At 48.4% G+C, this 17,520-nt stretch overlaps 1 protein-coding gene across 2 annotated transcripts; it reads left to right on the plus strand.

Annotated features, from left to right (window-relative positions):
* The first annotated feature begins 2,893 nt into the window (after positions 1-2,893).
* LKAAEAR1 (LKAAEAR motif containing 1) lies at positions 2,894-16,210 on the plus strand. Of its 2 annotated transcripts, XM_033151038.1 has the most exons (5): positions 2,894-2,923; positions 6,700-7,040; positions 11,033-11,155; positions 12,608-12,644; positions 16,045-16,210. In XM_033151038.1, the coding sequence occupies exons 2-5, from the start codon at positions 6,747-6,749 to the stop codon at positions 16,053-16,055; spliced, it is 465 nt and encodes a 154-aa protein (XP_033006929.1). In that variant the 5' UTR covers positions 2,894-2,923; positions 6,700-6,746; the 3' UTR covers positions 16,056-16,210. The 2 variants fall into 2 exon arrangements, with proteins under 2 accessions (XP_033006929.1, XP_033006928.1); XM_033151037.1 differs by lacking the exon at positions 16,045-16,210 and having other exon boundaries at positions 12,608-12,796.
* The last annotated feature ends 1,310 nt before the right edge of the window (positions 16,211-17,520 follow it).

Below are 17,520 nucleotides of genomic sequence, written 5' to 3' on the forward strand. Positions count from 1 at the left end.
AGACTGGGAGGGCGTGGGAGCCTCCTTGCCATTGTCTGAGTTGCCTGGCAACTAGGTTACCATGGAGACGTTTGTACACTGGAGGCCTGGACCAAAAGGACAGACCAGTACAAGGCCGTGAGAGCTGCAGGAGAGGATGTTGACTGGCAGGTGAGAGAAGGGTCGCAGAGTGGGAGAAATCAAAAAGTGGGGAGGTTTGTTTTTAGGGTAAGGGGGAGTCTGGGACATTCTGTTTCACCCCTATATCACCACCCCATTCCTGTCCTTTCCCTCATGGATGTATTTGCACAGCATGGGGAAGAAGTTTGACACAGTTTTCACTTTAAAGGCAAATCAGCCTAACTCTCACTTACCGAAGCTACGCAAACTAAGACACGAAGTCTGTGTTCCTCTGAATTTTGCAAGGCGGTTCCCTAGCCAAATGATGTGTGCATATATACCGTCCAGGGTAAAGTGTGCCTAAAAATGCATATATTCATGGGAAAAGTATAACATATTAGGGAAGGCTGCTTTGCAGAAATGTGTACATTGGGTAGAATTGTGTAACATGTAGTAGGAGAAAACTCTGATGAATTTTCAAGGGACTTTAAAGAAAAAAATCACACACTGATGTGGACATGGGGAGAACAGACCTTAAGAGTGGAAAAATGAGAAACTGAGAGAAAGCAAAATGGGAAAGATTTGCCCATCCCTATCATCTCCATTTTCCCAGGACCTCTTTGCAGAAAGTCCAAGCATCTAACCCTTCCTCTCCCTCTGCACCATTGATTAAAGTTGGGTTGTGCAAAGCCCCTGCTTGTTTCAGCAGAGCTACCTACCCGGGAGAATTTCTCAGTGGATCTTAGCCCAAGTGTCAGGTCCATCTGCCTTCTACTCTGCACCCAAAATTTGCTCCCTGCCAAGGTGGCTGCTCTGGCTTGCTTCACAGTAAAACCTTCTTTTCACAGGCTCCTCAAAACTGGTTACAGAATCTACCCGGTTTCCACTCCAGATTTTGGAGTTGCGTATCGAGGACCTCAAGCCACCCCCCATTGACTTGACACAGGAGACATCATTTTTGGTTTGGGTTTTTGGCAAATAATTTAGGGCCACAACTTTATTTAAATACAAATTCGGTGAGTGGTTGCGTAGGCATTGGTTCAGACTACTGTCACACCGGGACAGAGGCTGGCCTAAAACCAGCGATTGGGAGAATGCCGCTGAGGAGAGTTAAGGACCGGGGGGAAGCAACGCATCCCTCTCCCCAATGGTCCCGGGGACTCGGCTTATGGCCCTAACCCCTACCGGGGGCTTCGGACAAAGCATAAGAGTCGCCGGATTCCTTTAACGGAATTCCCAGCATCAACCTGATTCTGGATGGGCAGCGCCCAATCCAGCAATCCACACAGGAACCAATGCCTAACCGCCAACCTTACAAGTTGTGACAATTTGCTACTGCAGTAGGCAAAACCAAAAGGCACAGCCAATCGGCCAGATGGACAAATTCCTACTGGGCCCCTGCAAAGCAGACGACCCCATGACAGGCAGAGCAAGGTCAACACAGAGGCCTAAGAAAAAAGGGGGGGCGGGACGGGTGATCAGCAGCCGAAGCCAAGAGAGGATCACCCTGCGTGCTGAGGCTTAAATAGGACGCTAAGCTGTCCATCACAAATTGCAACATTAACTTTTGCCCAGTAACTCCTAACTGACCAGTAGCTACTAAGGCCGGCTACCGGCCCCACCCCCACAGGAAGGGAATGTGTCTTGCCAGGTCCCAATCGCAACACGTGCTCTTACTCATGGTAGAACCCGATTTCTGCTTTACTGAACATGTTTCCAGAGCAAATTCTGTAGTTTTCGTGGAGGTAGATGTCTGGAATATTGCAAGACGTTGAAAATAGTGTTAATGTTTCTTTACAGTTTTTATGGGGGGCTTTTTTTCAGAAAGGCATATACATTTTTTTAAAAAAAACAAACAGAAATGCTTTTTTATTTATATTTGTTTTTCTTCCCTGGTTTTCCAATTTGGGGGTGAAATTTAGCTTTTTTTCAAATTGCTGAGAAGAAGGCCCTGGTGCAAATCTGAAGTTCTGGCCTCAGAATGTGAGAATGCTGGGGTGCACTTATCAGATAAGTGCTGGAGATGTAATGAGGTTGAGGGAATGTTCTTTCACATGTGATGGACTTGTAAAAGGGTAAAAGAGTGTTGGGAAATAATCCATAATGAATTTTTTTAAAAAAATGTTTAAAAGTACCTTTCCAAAAAAAACCAGTGTCCTTTTTGTTGGAGATAACTCAGACGGGAATACCCAAGTGTCAAATAAAGTTATTTATGTATGCCATTACTGCAGCCCATGTTTTGTTAGCCCAAAAATGGAAAACGAGTGAGGTCCCAACCAAAGAAGAATGGCAACTTAAGTTGACAGAATATGCATAGTTTGCAGACTGCACAATTAACATATAGAATAAGAGAACAAGAATGACATACATTTAGAGAAGATTGGAAAACGTTTATTGAATATATGGGGGGGAACTGTGTACACCTGAAAACGTTGGCAGCATTAAGATAAATTCAACAGTGTAAATAAGTTTTGATGGATGCAATAATGGAATACGGAATGGTTTAGTTTATGTAAAATATGCAGGGATTTAGGACATTTAGGGGGCTAGTACTGGACCTGGCCAACAGCTGGCACCAACCCCAACTGGGAAATTCACCATCAAGGTCACAGGTAACCTGTCCTAGTCCTGTCCACTTTTCCCGTGATGCACTCTGGAAAGCAAAGCATGACCCGGTGCTTTTCTCTTTTTGATCAACAGGGGAACTTTTGTCTTGCATTGTACCTAAAGACTTGCTAACTGAGACTGAAGTTTTGTTCTCAACGAAGTGGCTTTAAAAAACAACAACAACACCACACACACACACCATTGAATTTCCCCAAAGGTAAGTGTCATTACAAAGGGGTGTGTGAGTGTTTAATAGCAATATTTGCCCAGGTTTAAATGTAGTAAAGACCTACCTTCCAGAGCTTGGGATTAATGAGCAAGGAAAGTGCTGGACAAGTGGCAGGTAGGATGGTGCATTTGTGTGTCGAGGTCCCCAAGCCACCCCTCAAATAACACACATTTCACATAGGAATTAAGTTTTAATGTTTTTTGGCATAATTTTGGCCACAACTTTATCAAAATACAAAATGTGAGTGGTTGCATAGGCATTGGTTCCGGCTATCTGTCCCCTCCTAGGGACAGCCTGAAATCCGCCCGCCTTACGGAAGTCAGTAAAGGGAAAACACTTTGGGGAGAGAATGGGGGCAGGGGGTCTCGCCCTCCCTCTCCCCTAATGTTCCCAGGGGCTCTTGCGTGGCCCTAGCCCCTGACCAGGGGAACGGACAAAAGCATGGTGAGCCCCTACATTCCTTTAACGGAAGGTTAAGGGGTGATATGATAGCCATGTTCAAATATATAAAAGGATGTCATATAGAGGAGGGTGAAAGGTTGTTTTCTGCTGCTCCAGAGAAGCGGACACGGGGCAATGGATTCAAACTACAAGAAAGAAGATTCCACCTAAACATTAGGAAGAACTTCCTGACAGTAAGAGCTGTTCGGCAGTGGAATTTGCTGCCAAAGAGTGTGGTGGAGTCTCCTTCTTTGGAGGTCTTTAAGCAGAGGCTTGACAGCCATCTGTCAGGAATGCTTTGATGGTGTTTCCTGCTTGGCAGGGGGTTGGACTGGATGGCCCTTGTGGTCTCTTCCAACTCTATGATTCTATGAATTCCCCATGCAGCAGCAGCATTGGAGGGGCAGCCACGGCCAATCCTTACCCCTCCACCAACCAATTGAATAACCAATGCCTAACCGCCAACCTTACAAGTTGTGACTAATTGCTACGCAGTAGGCAAAAACCAAATGGCACCAGCCAATCGGCCAGATGGAAAAATTCCTACCAGGCCCCTGCCGCAAAAGCAGACGACCCCATGACAGGCATAGCAAGGTCAACGCACAAGCCTAAATTATAGGGAGGGAGGGCAGGTGATCCGATGCACACAGTGAAGAGGGCTCACGCTGGGTGCATGGTGAATATATAGCCTTGAGCTGTCCATCAAACATTGGACCATATAACTTTGCCCAACAACCCACAAAACCCAATCACAAGCCTTTGTCCATCTATCCGATCCCACCCAGCAACAGAGGGGAGTCTTGTTAGCCCCCACCGCAACATGTGTTCTCCATGAAGGAGAACCCGCTTTAACAGAACAAGATAACAGGATTTGTTTCCTTTGTGGAATAAGCACTGGAAGCTAAGGTTGCCTTTGCCAATGGTGCTCCTCCAAGCGGCCGGCAGGAATGTGCCATGGGTCACGCGGGGAGCATCAGCGTGGGGAACCCAAACGACTCAACCGGGTGTCATGTAGCTGATGGGCAATGCAGGTCTCAGAGCCTGGCCAATGCAAGAACCACCATGGAGCAGAGAGAATCACGTTCTGGACCTTCTAATTCTGTGATCTACACAAGAGGCTCTCTGTGTGGTTGACTTCTCCCAACCAAATGTTCCAGCGATACTTTTTAAAAAAATGTTTCAGTTCTTGGACAGGGTTTTGTAAGAGCAACACCCCCTGCAGCAAATCTATGCCTGTGTCCATCTGTGAGTTCCAGTTGTGAGCCATCACGCCTTCTGGCCCAAAAGATGCTTGCTGGTTGAGACGTGGTTCATCAGTAGCAAGGCAGAAAACGCCGCAGGCGCTGACTTGGCACTGAGGAGTTAGTTGTCCGCTTCTAGCTTGTGGCTGAAATTCTAGTTAAAAGGCTCTGGTATCACTCGTGAAACGGCTTCCTCTTTCTTATCTGAAACATCCTGTGTGATTTCCTGCTAGCAGGCTCAGGAGACCCCGGCGACGGGGAGCGTTTTCCTCTTTTGACACGTCTTTCTATTTTCGTTTTCTCTTCTCTTCCCTTTGTACATCTGTTGTGGAACACAAACGCGCATGGCGTGGTTTTAGGATGGCCAGCCTTTTCAGCCAAACCCTTGAGCTGTGCCTCTCTCTTTTTGCTGTTCGGCTCGATCTGAAACTGTTAGTAGGGGATGCTGTTTGCTTCCACACCATGAAAAGCATCAACTGCTGGTGGCTGCAGGGCCCAATGAAAAGCAGGCAGCCCTAGGGATCCGTCTTTCTGCTGTTATCTCAAGGGAGGGGAACTCAGAATTGGGAAGCCCCTGAACTGAGCATTGGACACCCCTGATGTACAGAGTTGGGAAGCTTAGTGCATTTCAAGTGTTATTTCAGCATTGTTGAAGAAGAAGAAGAAGAAGAAGAAGAAGAAGAAGAAGAAGAAGAAGAAGAAGAAGAAGAAGAAGGAAGAAGAAGAAGAAGAAATTCCTTCCAACAGCACCTTAGAGACCAACTTAGTTTGTTCTTGGTATGAGCTTTCGTGTGCCTGGCGTGCTCTGGTCCATGGGGTCACGAAGAGTTGGACACGACTGAACGACTGAACAACAACAACATGGTGCTACTGGAAGGAATTTCTTATTTTATTTTGTTTTGACTATGGCAGACCAACACGGCTACCTACCTGTAACTGGAATAATAATACAGTGGTGCCCCGCTAGGCGAATGCCTCGCTAGACGAAAAACTCGCTAGACGGAGGCATTCGTCTAGCAGAAGGCTGCCCCGCAAGACGAATTTGTCTATGGGGCTGCCTCGCAAGACGAAAAAAAAAATTCGTCTAGCGAAAACCGCGGTTTGCATTGGTGCTTCGCTAGACGAAAAAACCGCTAGACGAAAATATTCGCAGAACGAATTATTTTCGTCTAGCGGGGCACCAGTGTAATAATTTATTATTTATACCCTGCCCATCTGGCTGGGTTTCCCCAGCCGCTCTGGGCAGCTTTCAACCAAATATTTATAAAAATACAGCGTCAAACATTAAAAACTTCCCTTCAGTTGTCTTTTAAAAGTAAAATAGTTGCTTATTGCCTTGACATCTGCTGGGAGGGCGCCACTACCGAGAAGGCCCTCTGCCTGGTTCCCTGTAACCTAACTTCTAGCAGTGAAGGAACTGCCAAAAAGCCCTCGGCGCTGGACCTCAGTGTCCGGGCTGGATGATGGGGGTGGAGACGCTCCTTCAGGTATACAGAACTGAGGCCGTTTAGCAGCAGTTTTTTTTTTTTAAAGAAATTTTGATTTTCTAATATAACAATACAAAAATACAAAAACATAACAACACACTACAAACAACAAGAAAAGAAAACCAACAACAATACAAAACACTATCATAGATTCACTTACAACTTCTATCACATTGTCCTGGTGACTTCCTCACACCCTCTCCTTCTACGTACACTGCATCTCATCTGTAGTAATTCCCTATCCTCATATTATAAAAAGTATACTATTAAACTTATTCTAATATTTCTAATACAATTCCTAACTGTAGCCTCTTATTTCTATCTGCTCTTTTCTTAAATCCTTATTTTTGCATGAATTCTTAAGTATTCCTTAAATTTCTTCCAATCTTTCTCCACCGCGTCGTCCCCCTGGTCTCGGATTCTCCCGGTCAGTTCTGCGAGTGCCATGTAGTCAATCATTTTCATCTGCCATTCTTCAACTGTCAGTATCGCTTCTGTCTTCCAGTTCTTTGCTATTAATATCCGTTTAGCAGCAGTTTTCAATAGCCTTGTGTTTTCCCATGGTCAAGCTGTTTGGTCTTCCCATCTTCCATAGCCCTCCTGCCAAGCAGCATCCAATCTAAGTCGGCGAGATAAGCAAAGATGTCCAAAGGCGGAGCTCTCCAGAGAAATAAGTTGACCGTGCGACACCAGAAGCGTTCGAGCACCAACGAAGCAAACAAGATGACTCCGGCGCAGATGGCGCGCTATTTGGCTTTTGCTGACCCCAGTCAGCCCAAGGTGAAAGAGATGCTGGCTGCCGTCCTCATGAAGGACAGGAAGTTGGTGCCGGAAGAGGAAAAGGTGGCAGAACAGAAGAACCTCATTGGGGTCCTGAAGGCCACCGAGGCTCGGAACCGCCTCCGGAACACGAGGCTCCAGTACCAGAATCTGAGAGTGAGTTTGTATGGGGTTGGGGGAGGGGGGGAGCGATATCAGGGACGGGCTAGATGAGGAGGAGAGCTGGAGAGCGCCTAACCAAGAGGCAACCATATTTCTCCTTTCTCTCAGCCCTATGGGGTAGCTTAGGCTGAGAGGGAGCGACTGGCCCAAGGTCACCCAATGAGCTTCATGGCTGAGCAGGGATTTGAACCACAGTCTCCCAGGTCCTAGTCCAGCACTCTAGCCACTACGCTAAATCGGCACGTAGTATCATAAAGTGCTGCGCACCCTGACTTCAGTAGGGCGAGGATGTTTACCACTCTGCTTCCAGCAAGAAAATATATTTGGCTGATCCTAATTACCCTGTGTCCTCTGGCCGCCAACACTCATTTTCATCTCACTATAGGGGCATCTGAGAACAGCAAAGTGGTTGGGAAATGGAAGCACCGTTCATGGGAACGTAGCCAGAGACATCGAGGGGGTGTGGCCCAGAATTCCTGGTCCATGCCCAGATTTGTTTTTTAGGGGTTGGGCAGGGGCGTAGGGAGCCACTTTGCCGCCCCTGGGGGCAGGGTGCTGGTTCCTAGCGTGCGCGCGCCATATCCTGGGTGGACTGTGCATGCACATTCCACCCAAGATGGCGGGCGCGAGAGGCCGGCACCCCTTCCGACTGTGCGGCGGCACGGTAAGTTTTGAGGCTGCAGCACGCTACAGCCTTAAAACTTGCCACGCCACCGCACAGTCGGAAGGGGTGCCGGCCGCTCGCGCCCGCCATCTTGGGTGGGTGCGAGTGGCCGGCACCCTTTCTGATCGTGCGGCGGCAGCAGCGCAGCCACATGATCAGAAGGGCTGCCGGCTGCTCGCACCTGCCATCTTGGGTGGACTGCGCATGGCCACCCAAGATGGCAGGCGCCAGTTGGCCGGCACCCCTTCCGTGCGGTGGCACGGCAAGTTTTAAGGCTGCAGTGCGTGAACAGCAGCACAGACGATGTGCTGCTGTTCACCCGCTGCAGCCTTAAAACTTGCCGCGCGCCAGCAGCGCTGATCGTGGGGGCGGAGCGCCACCCCGAGTGTCACCCCCCAGGGCAGTACCCAGGGCGGCCCGCCCCCCCACCCCCTTGCTCCGCCCCTGGGGTTGGGAAGTGTTATTGCACGCCATTCCTAAATGCAAACCCTGGGAAAGCTCCATCGAGACCTATTGGAATAACCTGCCAACGCAGTATCAATGCCCCTACAACTTTCCCTGTGTAATCCCCGTGAGAAAGCTAGTTCTGGAAAAGTTGCTTATTTTAGACCAGACTGCCTCCATGGAAAGTATTTTCTCTCTCTCGCTCTCTATAATCCCAAACAACATGATGTCATTAACTTGGCCCCTGCTGTAACTCTGGGCTTGTTATTTACAGCTCTTGCCGTAAAATATGCTATAGTTAGCAAGCTTGGAACAGGACTTCACCGCTGCCGCTGCTGCTACTGTCAAAACAAAGCCTTTCCTCTCCCTTCCAAGGCTGGGGCTATTCTGGCCAGTGAAACAAAGCATCTCTCTTGGGGGTCTTTAACTGGCAATAAACAACGACCGCCCTTTGTAGGCTCCCAAAAATTTGGCAACAAGCAGCGTAATACGTACACACAAAGATGCATCTCCCAGACAAACCCAGTGGCTTTTCAGGGATTGTGCCTGGGTTGAAGGTCAGATTTAGGCAAACGGACGTGACAGGGCAGAGGCCGCAACAGATGGGTGTTTGTGACACTGGGGCTCAATGAAATCAGTTTGGGTTCAAGTTAGCTGTGACAAGGGGCGGAGGAGAAATCCAATGCCATTTGCATTTAAAGGCAAACCAAATTTGCACTTTCTGTAGCAACGCAAGCACAAAGAAACGCAGCCATCCTTCAGAATGAGCACTTCTCTGAATTTTGCAATGCGGTTCTCCATCGAAAAAATTGTCCAAAACTGCACACGCTGGGGTAAAGTGTTCAGCAAAGGGCATATATTCATGCAAATTGCATTGCTATATGTATTCTATAGTTCCAGTTACAGGTAGGTAGCCGTGTTGGTCTGCCATAGTCAAAACAAAATAAAAAATTCCTTCCAGTAGCACCTTAGAGACCAACTAAGTATGTTCTTGGTACAAGCTTTCGTGTGCATGCACACTTCTTCAGATACCAGTGCTGTCTGCTCTGAATGGCAGCGCTCTCTCCCAATCCTGAGACCTGAGGGCCAAACAAGCCAAACAGCGTATGCAGGGCCGGCGCGTCCATTTAGACGAACTAGGCAATTGCCTAGGGTGCCAAAATGGAGGGGGCGCTGGCCAGGCTTGGACGGGACGGGCTAGCAGCAGCTTCTCCGCTGTAGCAGAGAGGTGCTGCTTGCCCCCTACACCACCCCCCAGCTCCTGCTAAAGCAGGCTTTGGCGGGGGGGGCAGGGCAGGCGAGCAGCAGCTCTCCGCTACAGTGGAGAAACTGCTGCTTGCCTCTCCACCCCCACCTCCCGCTAAAGCAGGCTTTGGCGGGGGGCGCCAGAAGGTGGTTCGCCTAGGGCGCAAGAAGCCCTGGCACCGGTCCTGAGCGTATGGGAAGGGAGGTTTATCTGAAGAAGTGTGCATGCACACGAAAGCTCATACCAAGAACATACTTAGTTGGTCTCCAAGGTACTACTGGAAGGAATTTCTTATTTTGTTTTCAATATGTATTCTGTTAGGGAAAAGCTACTTTGCAGGGTGAGTTGATCCTCACCCTTTCCTCTCCCAGCACAATCCTGAATTCCATTGCCGCCACCAGCACTACAGTTAGCTTTAGAGGGAAAGCTCCCATTGGTGGCAATGGGAGCTTTCTCTGCTTCCGAAGGCTAATTGCAGTGCAGGTGGGATTTTGCTGGAATCACAGTAGGGGAGGGCAGGGATAAACCTCCCTCCCCATACGCTGTGGTCCTGGTGGAAACCCTCCACCCTGAACCTACTACTATTTTTTTTTTTAACTTACGTGTGCTTGCCAAGCATGAATAGGGAGCAGCTTTCCCCAACCGGGTGCCCTCCAGATGTTGTGGACTGCAACTTGCATCGGCCCCAGCCAGAACAGGTGTGCTGGTGGGAGTTGTAGTCCCAAAACACGAAGGATGGGTTGGCAAAGGATGAATTAAGAGTGCCACCCTGTTTGGCCCTCAGGTCTCAGGATTGGGAGAGAGCGCTGCCATTCAGAGTAGACAGCACTGGACCAAAGGTCCGGTTCATTCTAAAAAAAATGAAAGGCACAAATACAGGATGGGTGACACTTGGCTTGAGAGCAGTACATGTGAAAAGGATCTAGGAGTCTTGGTAGACCACAGACTTGACATGAGCCAACAGTGTGATGCAGCAGCTAAAAAAGCCAATGCAATTCTGGGCTGCATCAATAGGAGTATAGCGTCTAGATCAAGGGAGGTAATATTACCACTATATTCTGCTCTGGTCAGACCTCACCTGGAATACTGTGTCCAGTTCTGGGCACCACAGTTCAGGAAGGATACTGACAAGCTGGAACGTGTCCAGAAGAGGGCAACCAAAATGGTCCAAGGCGTGGAAACGATGCCTTATGAGGAACGGCTTAGGGAGCTGGGTATGTTTAGCCTGGAGAAGAGAAGGTTAAGGGGTGATATGATAGCCATGTGCAAATATATAAAAGGATGTCATATGGAGGAGGGAGAAAGGTTGTTTTCTGCTGCTCCAGAGAAGCGGACACGGGGCAATGGATTCAAACTACAAGAAAGAAGATTCCACCTAAACATTAGGAAGAACTTCCTGACAGTAAGAGCTGTTGGACAGTGGAATTTGCTGCCAAGGAGTGTGGTGGAGTCTCCTTCTTTGGAGGTCTTTAAGCGGAGGCTTGACGGCCATCTGTCAGGAATGCTTTGATGGTGTTTCCTGCTTGGCAGGGGGTTGGACTGGGTGGCCCTTGGGGTCTCTTCCAACTCTATGATTCTATGATTCTAAAGCAGCTTTAGTTCTTCATTCATTTCATTCTCTTTCGACTCCAGGCACAAGAGATCAACTTCCTGATCTCCTTCCAGAGGAATGCTAAAGGTGCTGTGAGGCTCGAGGTCTTCCTCCCACCCAGGAAGAACCTTAGAAAACTAGCAGACTGCATGAACACAGTCCAGGTAAGTTGAACGCACAAACTGTCTTGGCAAATAGTTCCTTCCCACTGACATATCTCTCCATTTCCCAGTTCTGAAAGGTGGGCCCATCAAGAATGAAGGTCGCTCAGAAATGTGGGGCTGCGCAGCTCCCTCCGCAGACAGCGTGCGCATGTCGCTGCAGAATATCAAAGAGGCCCGGCCCCCTCCTTTAATTTTTTGAGGGGTGCTAGACCCCTCACGCCCCCCCCCCCACCAGATGGCACCCGATTCATATGGTGGACCATTTCCTGGGAAGACGAAGGGATGGCCATCATCTTCAATGGTTCTTTAAAAGCATCCAACTAACTCACTGTGGCTGGATCCATTGATAGTTAAGAACGTAAAAGGAGCCAGCTGGGTCAGACCAGTGTCCCATCTAGTCCAGCATCCTGTTCTCACCATGGTTTACTAGATGCCTGTGACAAACCTGCATGCAGGACACAAGCACAAGAGCCCTCTCCTCAACCCCATGGATCCTAGCAACTCTTATTTAGAAGCATCCCTGCCTCCAACTGTGGAGGCAGAGCCACCACAGCTAATAAATAGCCTTCTTCTCCATGAATTTTCCCAATCCTCCTCCTCCTCCTCCTCCTCCTCCTCCTCTTCTTCTTCCTCTTCTTCTTCCTCTTTGCAGACTTTACTGAATACAGTGGTACCTTGGTTCTCAAACGTAATCTGTTCCGCAAGTCCATTCCAAAACCAAGGCGTTCCAAAACCACAGAAAGTAATGCAAAACGGATCAATCCATTCCAGACTTCTAAAAACAACCCCTGAAACAGCAATTTAACATGACTTTTACTATCTAACAAGACCACTGATCCATAAAATGAAAGCAATAATCAACGTACCGTACTATAAAATAAATGAGGCAGTATTGTAGATGACAAAAATTATCATCCATACAGTCATAAAAAACAAATTAACTGGAAAGTCCCCTGAAACAAAAACGCAAAATAAATAGCAAAAACAAAAGCGCCAGACTTAATCCATTCTGGAAGTCCGTTTGACTTCCGAAAACCAAGGCACAGCTTCTGATTGGTGCAGGCACCTCAAAAACAATAGCCTACAACTGCGTTGGGCATTCGGCTTCCGAAAAACATTCGAAAACCAGAACACTACTTCCGGGTTTTCGGCATTTGAGGACCAAGGTACCACTGTATCTTAAAAACAGTTACCAAATTTATTTGTCTTCCAAGACAAATGCATGTACAGATGCGAAGTCTTGCGTGCTGCCATTCACAAGGCATCAAAACAAACTTGGAGAATCTTTTACATTACAAATTCAGCTCACAATCCGCAGGGTGGACTTGAGATAATTTCTTAACCGGTGACTACTGCGACTGAAATGGACACGGGATTGCTGCTGTTACTTTTGTTAATAAACAATGCGAACCGAGACCATCTGCACACTGTTTCGTTTGCTTTGCTTTACAGAGAAGCCGGATTGAAGAGATTCTGGAAGATGAAACCGGTGAGGTCTATATCAGAAAGCCTTGAAACCCCACATAGGACAAGGCAGTATAAGGGGAGGAGAATATGGATGGAAGCCAGACAGAGACCAAATCTCTGGGCGGCTCCAACTTAGAAAAACTATTGCTGTTCAATAAACTTCATGGATTATTATCCATGACTTAAAACAAAAAACAAAAAAAACTCATAGTTAGGGATGGACAAATCTGTTTCAGCTCCGTGTTATTTTTGCATGTATTCGCCCAAAAGTCTGTTCCATCCCTTTTCCCCCCATTAATCTTTGAGATCTCCAAATATATATTGCATTTAAATATGCATTTTAGGCTGCAATAGGACCTCTCAACAGTTGTGTGTAAGGCTGCAATTTTGAAAACAGTGCATTGTTAAAAGTTTTTGGTACTTTTTAAAAGAAATGATGTGGCTAAACATTCAGGAAGGACAAACTGCTGGCCAAAAACGTACCGGTAACTGACAGATCTGCACCGTGGTTAGGCCGGGAGGTCCTAATCAGGCAAGATGGGATTCTCGCTCCAATTTGCAGTTGTGCCTTTCAAATCAATGTGCATGGTACAAGGCTGAAAGCATTATTTGCGAAACTGGTGCATGGCTCCGCTTGCTGAGGCTCATGGGAACTGTCATTCAGAACATCTGGAGGGCATCAGAATAGCAAAGGCTTGCTAGAGCGTTATGCATGGGATGGGAGATGCTGGTTGGAGGAACGCTGGACCTGAGATTAGTCATCTCTTATTAGAGACATGCTTTCCAGTACAAAAACCTTTTGGTACTGAAGACCTATCCTTCGGAAGCTTCATATTCGGTGCTGTCCTGCGCCTAGTTAGCAAAATATCTGAGCATCAAACTTGCAGAGTTTGCTGTGCTCTGTAGAGACTGGATCCCTTCCATTTAAACCCTGGGCAAAACATGCATTCCTGTGCATGCTTAGCCATGAATGTGGGACTCGCAGCATCCTCATTCCAGTGGTGATGCATGGGAAACCTGTTATGTATTGAAGTTCTCACCCTAGGCCACTGGGGGGGTGTATATACAATAGTTCATTCTGCTGCAGTTCTCACCCAGGTCCGCACGTGCAAATGAGGGATTGAAAGTGACGTTCAGGGATTGGGTAACTACAGAAAGTTGTTACTGTTGCTTGTAGCTGAGTTCTATATAAGCAGGCTGCTGAGCCCATCAGTTCTGTTCTGTTCCAGCCTGAGAATAAACAGAGCTGCTAGGAGAATCACTGTATTGTCTGCTATGTCCACCCACTATTTAAAAAAAACCTCGTGATAAGCAGACACTGGTCCCAATCCCCATCCTTCCCCATCTCCTTGCTTCCTCCTCTGTCAGTTTTGTATTTTCTGCCTCCCTGCCCAGCAACCATATAGTCTGTAACAACTACTAGTCTCTCTCTCCAACCAGCTGGGGGTCAACATGCAGCCAGGTGGTCCCTGGTCCGTGAGATAGTGTGTGTGTGTGTGTGTGTGTGTCCCCCCCCCGCATCTGCAGAGAATGAGGCCTGCAGGAGTCATTGCATGAATGAGATGACTTCACGGGATTCAAATGCTTAGAACATGTTCCTGTATATGCCTGGTTCTAAGGTTTAACAATAAGAAAGCAGATTCTACCAGGCTCACTAAAAAGCATAGGACATGCCTAAACTGTTGCACTTCATAGGATCATAGAATTGTAGAGTGGGAAGGGGCGACCCAGGGGTCATCTGGTCCAACCCCCTGCAATGCAGAAATCTCAACTAAAGAATCCCTGACAGATGTCCCTCCAGTCCTGATTTTAAAATCTCCAGCAAAGGGAGAGCCCAGCACATTTTGTGGTCCTCCGTTCCACAGCTCTTACGGTCAAAAAGTCCTTCCTGAATGTTTAGTCAGAATCTCGTTTCTTGTCATTTGCATTTGCTTGTGATTTGTGTTGTGTTGGTTTTATGCACCGGTTTAACTTGCCACGCCTTCCCGGGAAGAATTATGGGGACTGAAGTTTCTCGAGGTGCCAAGGATTGTTTCTCTTCTTCCCCTACAAAGCTACAGTTCTCAGCATTCCCAGGGGAGGGGGGCTTTTGCCGAACCATGTATATGTCCGAGGGGTCAAGTTCATATAACTTTTGTACAGAGATGTACAGAAAAGGCTATGTCCAAGTCCATATCAGTTTCAAATGTGTTCATTGCCTCTGTCCCTTCCACATTCCTTTCTGCACTGTGCTTATTATTATTATTGTAAATCCAGATGAAAATTGGCATTTAAACCAATATTTGGCTACGTACATTTCCACCACTTATGTGAGGGTGTCTCAATGTACCCAACGCATATATTCCTCTGACATGCACATTTTTTTTAAATCAATGTGCCATGGTTCTTTCTTGAGCCAAGGACATCACTGCACAATTCGGAGAAGTGCAAAATCCGAAGGAGGTTATGCGAATTGTGAACAGCCCTGAGACCTCCAGGTACGGGGCAGTATATAAATGAGATAAATATACTGAGTTATCTTCTCTAGCCGTGTGCTAGGGCCTTATTCAAAAGGAGCCCAGAGGTTGTAATTAGCCTCAGATAGCCTCAAATAGCACTGGATGGCCTTGGGAAATTACAAAGGGCAGATAAAAAGCTGGTAAAAAGCCTCAGGAGAGGAGAAAGGGGAGGTTTAAAATACCTCCTGGTAGCTCCCGGATTCTTTATCAGGCTAGACTTTGATCTTTTCCGAGTGTCTTTCTGTATTATTGTTATTATTTTGTAAAAAGCTCCTACTCACTCTGTTGAGGCTCACAGAAGACTTACTGCCGGCGCCATCTTGATAGCTAAAAGTGGTTATATATAAAACTGTATATATGAGATAAATAAATAAAAACCTGCCTTCCCTCCACATATGTGTGCATGTTGCATCTGAAACTGACTGGGCCAGCCATTGTAATGGACCAATAATGCTGGGAACTGTTGCGAGGGAGAGATGGAAACTTCTCCGCTTTGCAAAACTTCCAGTTCTCGGGAATCTTACAGGAAAGCCATGCAGGATCCAGGGGTGGGGAACCACAGCCCCCCGGAAGCCTAATATGGCCTCCTTTAACATTTAAGAATGCCTCTTTTCTGGCCTGAGTGGAGGACCGAGAGGGGTTTGAGTGTAGGAACGAGCCTACCGTACAAAGCTGAAATTTGCATTCGTTGCTCTACCCATTTTGGCCTCCGGTCTTGCCCCGCTTCTGGGATGTGCCCCGTCCCCCCCCCCCCAGAAGCTTGCCCAGAAGGGAACGTGGCCCTTGAAAAAGGTTCCCTGCCCCTGATAAATCAAACCTGCATTGTTAACAGCCGATGACCAGCATTCCCCTGGTATGACCTGTCTTTTGAAACGGTTTCTCGAGTGCTAAACGCTCTGTGTCTGCTCTCTTTTGCCGCTTCAGCGAGATTCTAGGGCAACCGCCCTCCGGAAATAGGTCCCCGTTTCCTTTGCCACAATCAGGGCTCTTGGCGATGAGCGCTTGGCCTTGTGCTGAACCAAGGGGAGTGTAGCTGCTCAGACGTCTGTAGAGCCTCTAAGCTTGAATAGGTCGCTTTTTCGCATATGTAAATATATGTATATATGTAAAGATAGCCACCATGTATATGCCCACGTTCCAATAAAGGCAACTGACCCAGCCTGGAATTACAGCTTCATTGTTATTTCTCCTTTGCTCACACTTCTTTCGGTGGGGTTCGCCAGGGCTGAGCCACCATGACTTTCCACAATTCACCATCCCAGTTTGTCCTGGCCGCCATGACTCTGATGTACCCAGGAGCATAGTGTGGGGAGGGCCAGGGGTCCCCCAGCCCCCTCGTTGAATGGCCACCCGGCCAGTGTTGAGGGCAGAGGTGTAGCAAGCCCAAGTGGTACCCGGTGCAGATTTTTTTGTCACACACACCCCACACACACATCTGCCCACACCCCTTCAAGTCACAGTGAGCGTTTTGCGTCCCCCCACAATGCTTTGCGGCACTATGAGGTGCCGCAGAGCATTGTGGGGGGAAACGCAAAATGCTCGCTGTGGCTTGAAGGGGTGTGGGCGGATGGTACCCCAGGTCCAGGTGGACTGCATAAAGCAAGCCCAGCTAATGCTTTTGCAATGCTGTGGTGAGTTTTAAGCCCAAAGCCACTGGATTTGCTCTGGCTTGTGCTTGAGGCTCTAGGTGGAGGTGCCAAATGTCACCTCTTGAAGATGGCACCTTTGTGCCCCCTGAGAGGGCAGTGCCCTGGTGAAATGTGCCAGGCTGCTGGGTGGAGCCCTGGCTGGGCAGAGCTGTGCTTCTGTGGCTCTTCCCAGCAGGAAGGATAAAGCAAAGTGTGTGCTGTGTAAGCCAGCTGCTGCACTGAGCAACTTATGAGTTGTGGGGTGGGCTTGCGGAGAGTCACCCCCCTCCCCTGGAACCTGGGGTGGCCTGCCCCCCTCCGCCCCCCCCCAACGATGCCCCTGGTTGAGGGAATGCACCCACAAAGGACCGTGTCAGCTGATGGGCTCCCCCCAGCGCAGGGAGTCGGGCAGGTGATCACACACACACCATATTGGCCCGACTGTAAGCCGCACCCGCAAATAAGCCACGCCTTTAAAATTCAAGGCTTATTTGCGAGTGCAGCCCGCCTCCCGGCACTACCACCTTGAACAGGGGACAGGGGCAGGTGGCGCTCAGCGCCCCGCTCCCCAACAGTGGCAGAGGAACCCTCTCCGGCACCCGGGGCGAGGGGTGAACCGCCCGGTGATGCACGCGTGACATCCGTATGGACTGTGCATGTGCCGCTCATGCATGGCGGCCATACGGTCTGCCGCTTGCACAGCATCCATACGGGCTGCCGTGGGAGCGGCATCCCATACGGAGTGTGCATGTGCTGCACCCTGTATGCACTG

The sequence above is a fragment of the Lacerta agilis genome, chromosome 6 (assembly GCF_009819535.1).
Source record: "Lacerta agilis isolate rLacAgi1 chromosome 6, rLacAgi1.pri, whole genome shotgun sequence".
Lineage (NCBI taxonomy): Eukaryota > Metazoa > Chordata > Lepidosauria > Squamata > Lacertidae > Lacerta > Lacerta agilis.

Bases quoted from the DNA above. Each gene is read 5' to 3' on its own strand.
- LKAAEAR1 (XM_033151037.1), top strand. From the start codon at position 6,747: ATGTCCAAAGGCGGAGCTCTCCAGAGAAATAAGTTGACCGTGCGACAC. The intron at 7,041-11,032 runs GTGAGTTTGTAT...TTTCGACTCCAG, and splicing joins TCCAGTACCAGAATCTGAGA to GCACAAGAGATCAACTTCCT. The intron at 11,156-12,607 runs GTAAGTTGAACG...TTTGCTTTACAG, and splicing joins ACTGCATGAACACAGTCCAG to AGAAGCCGGATTGAAGAGAT.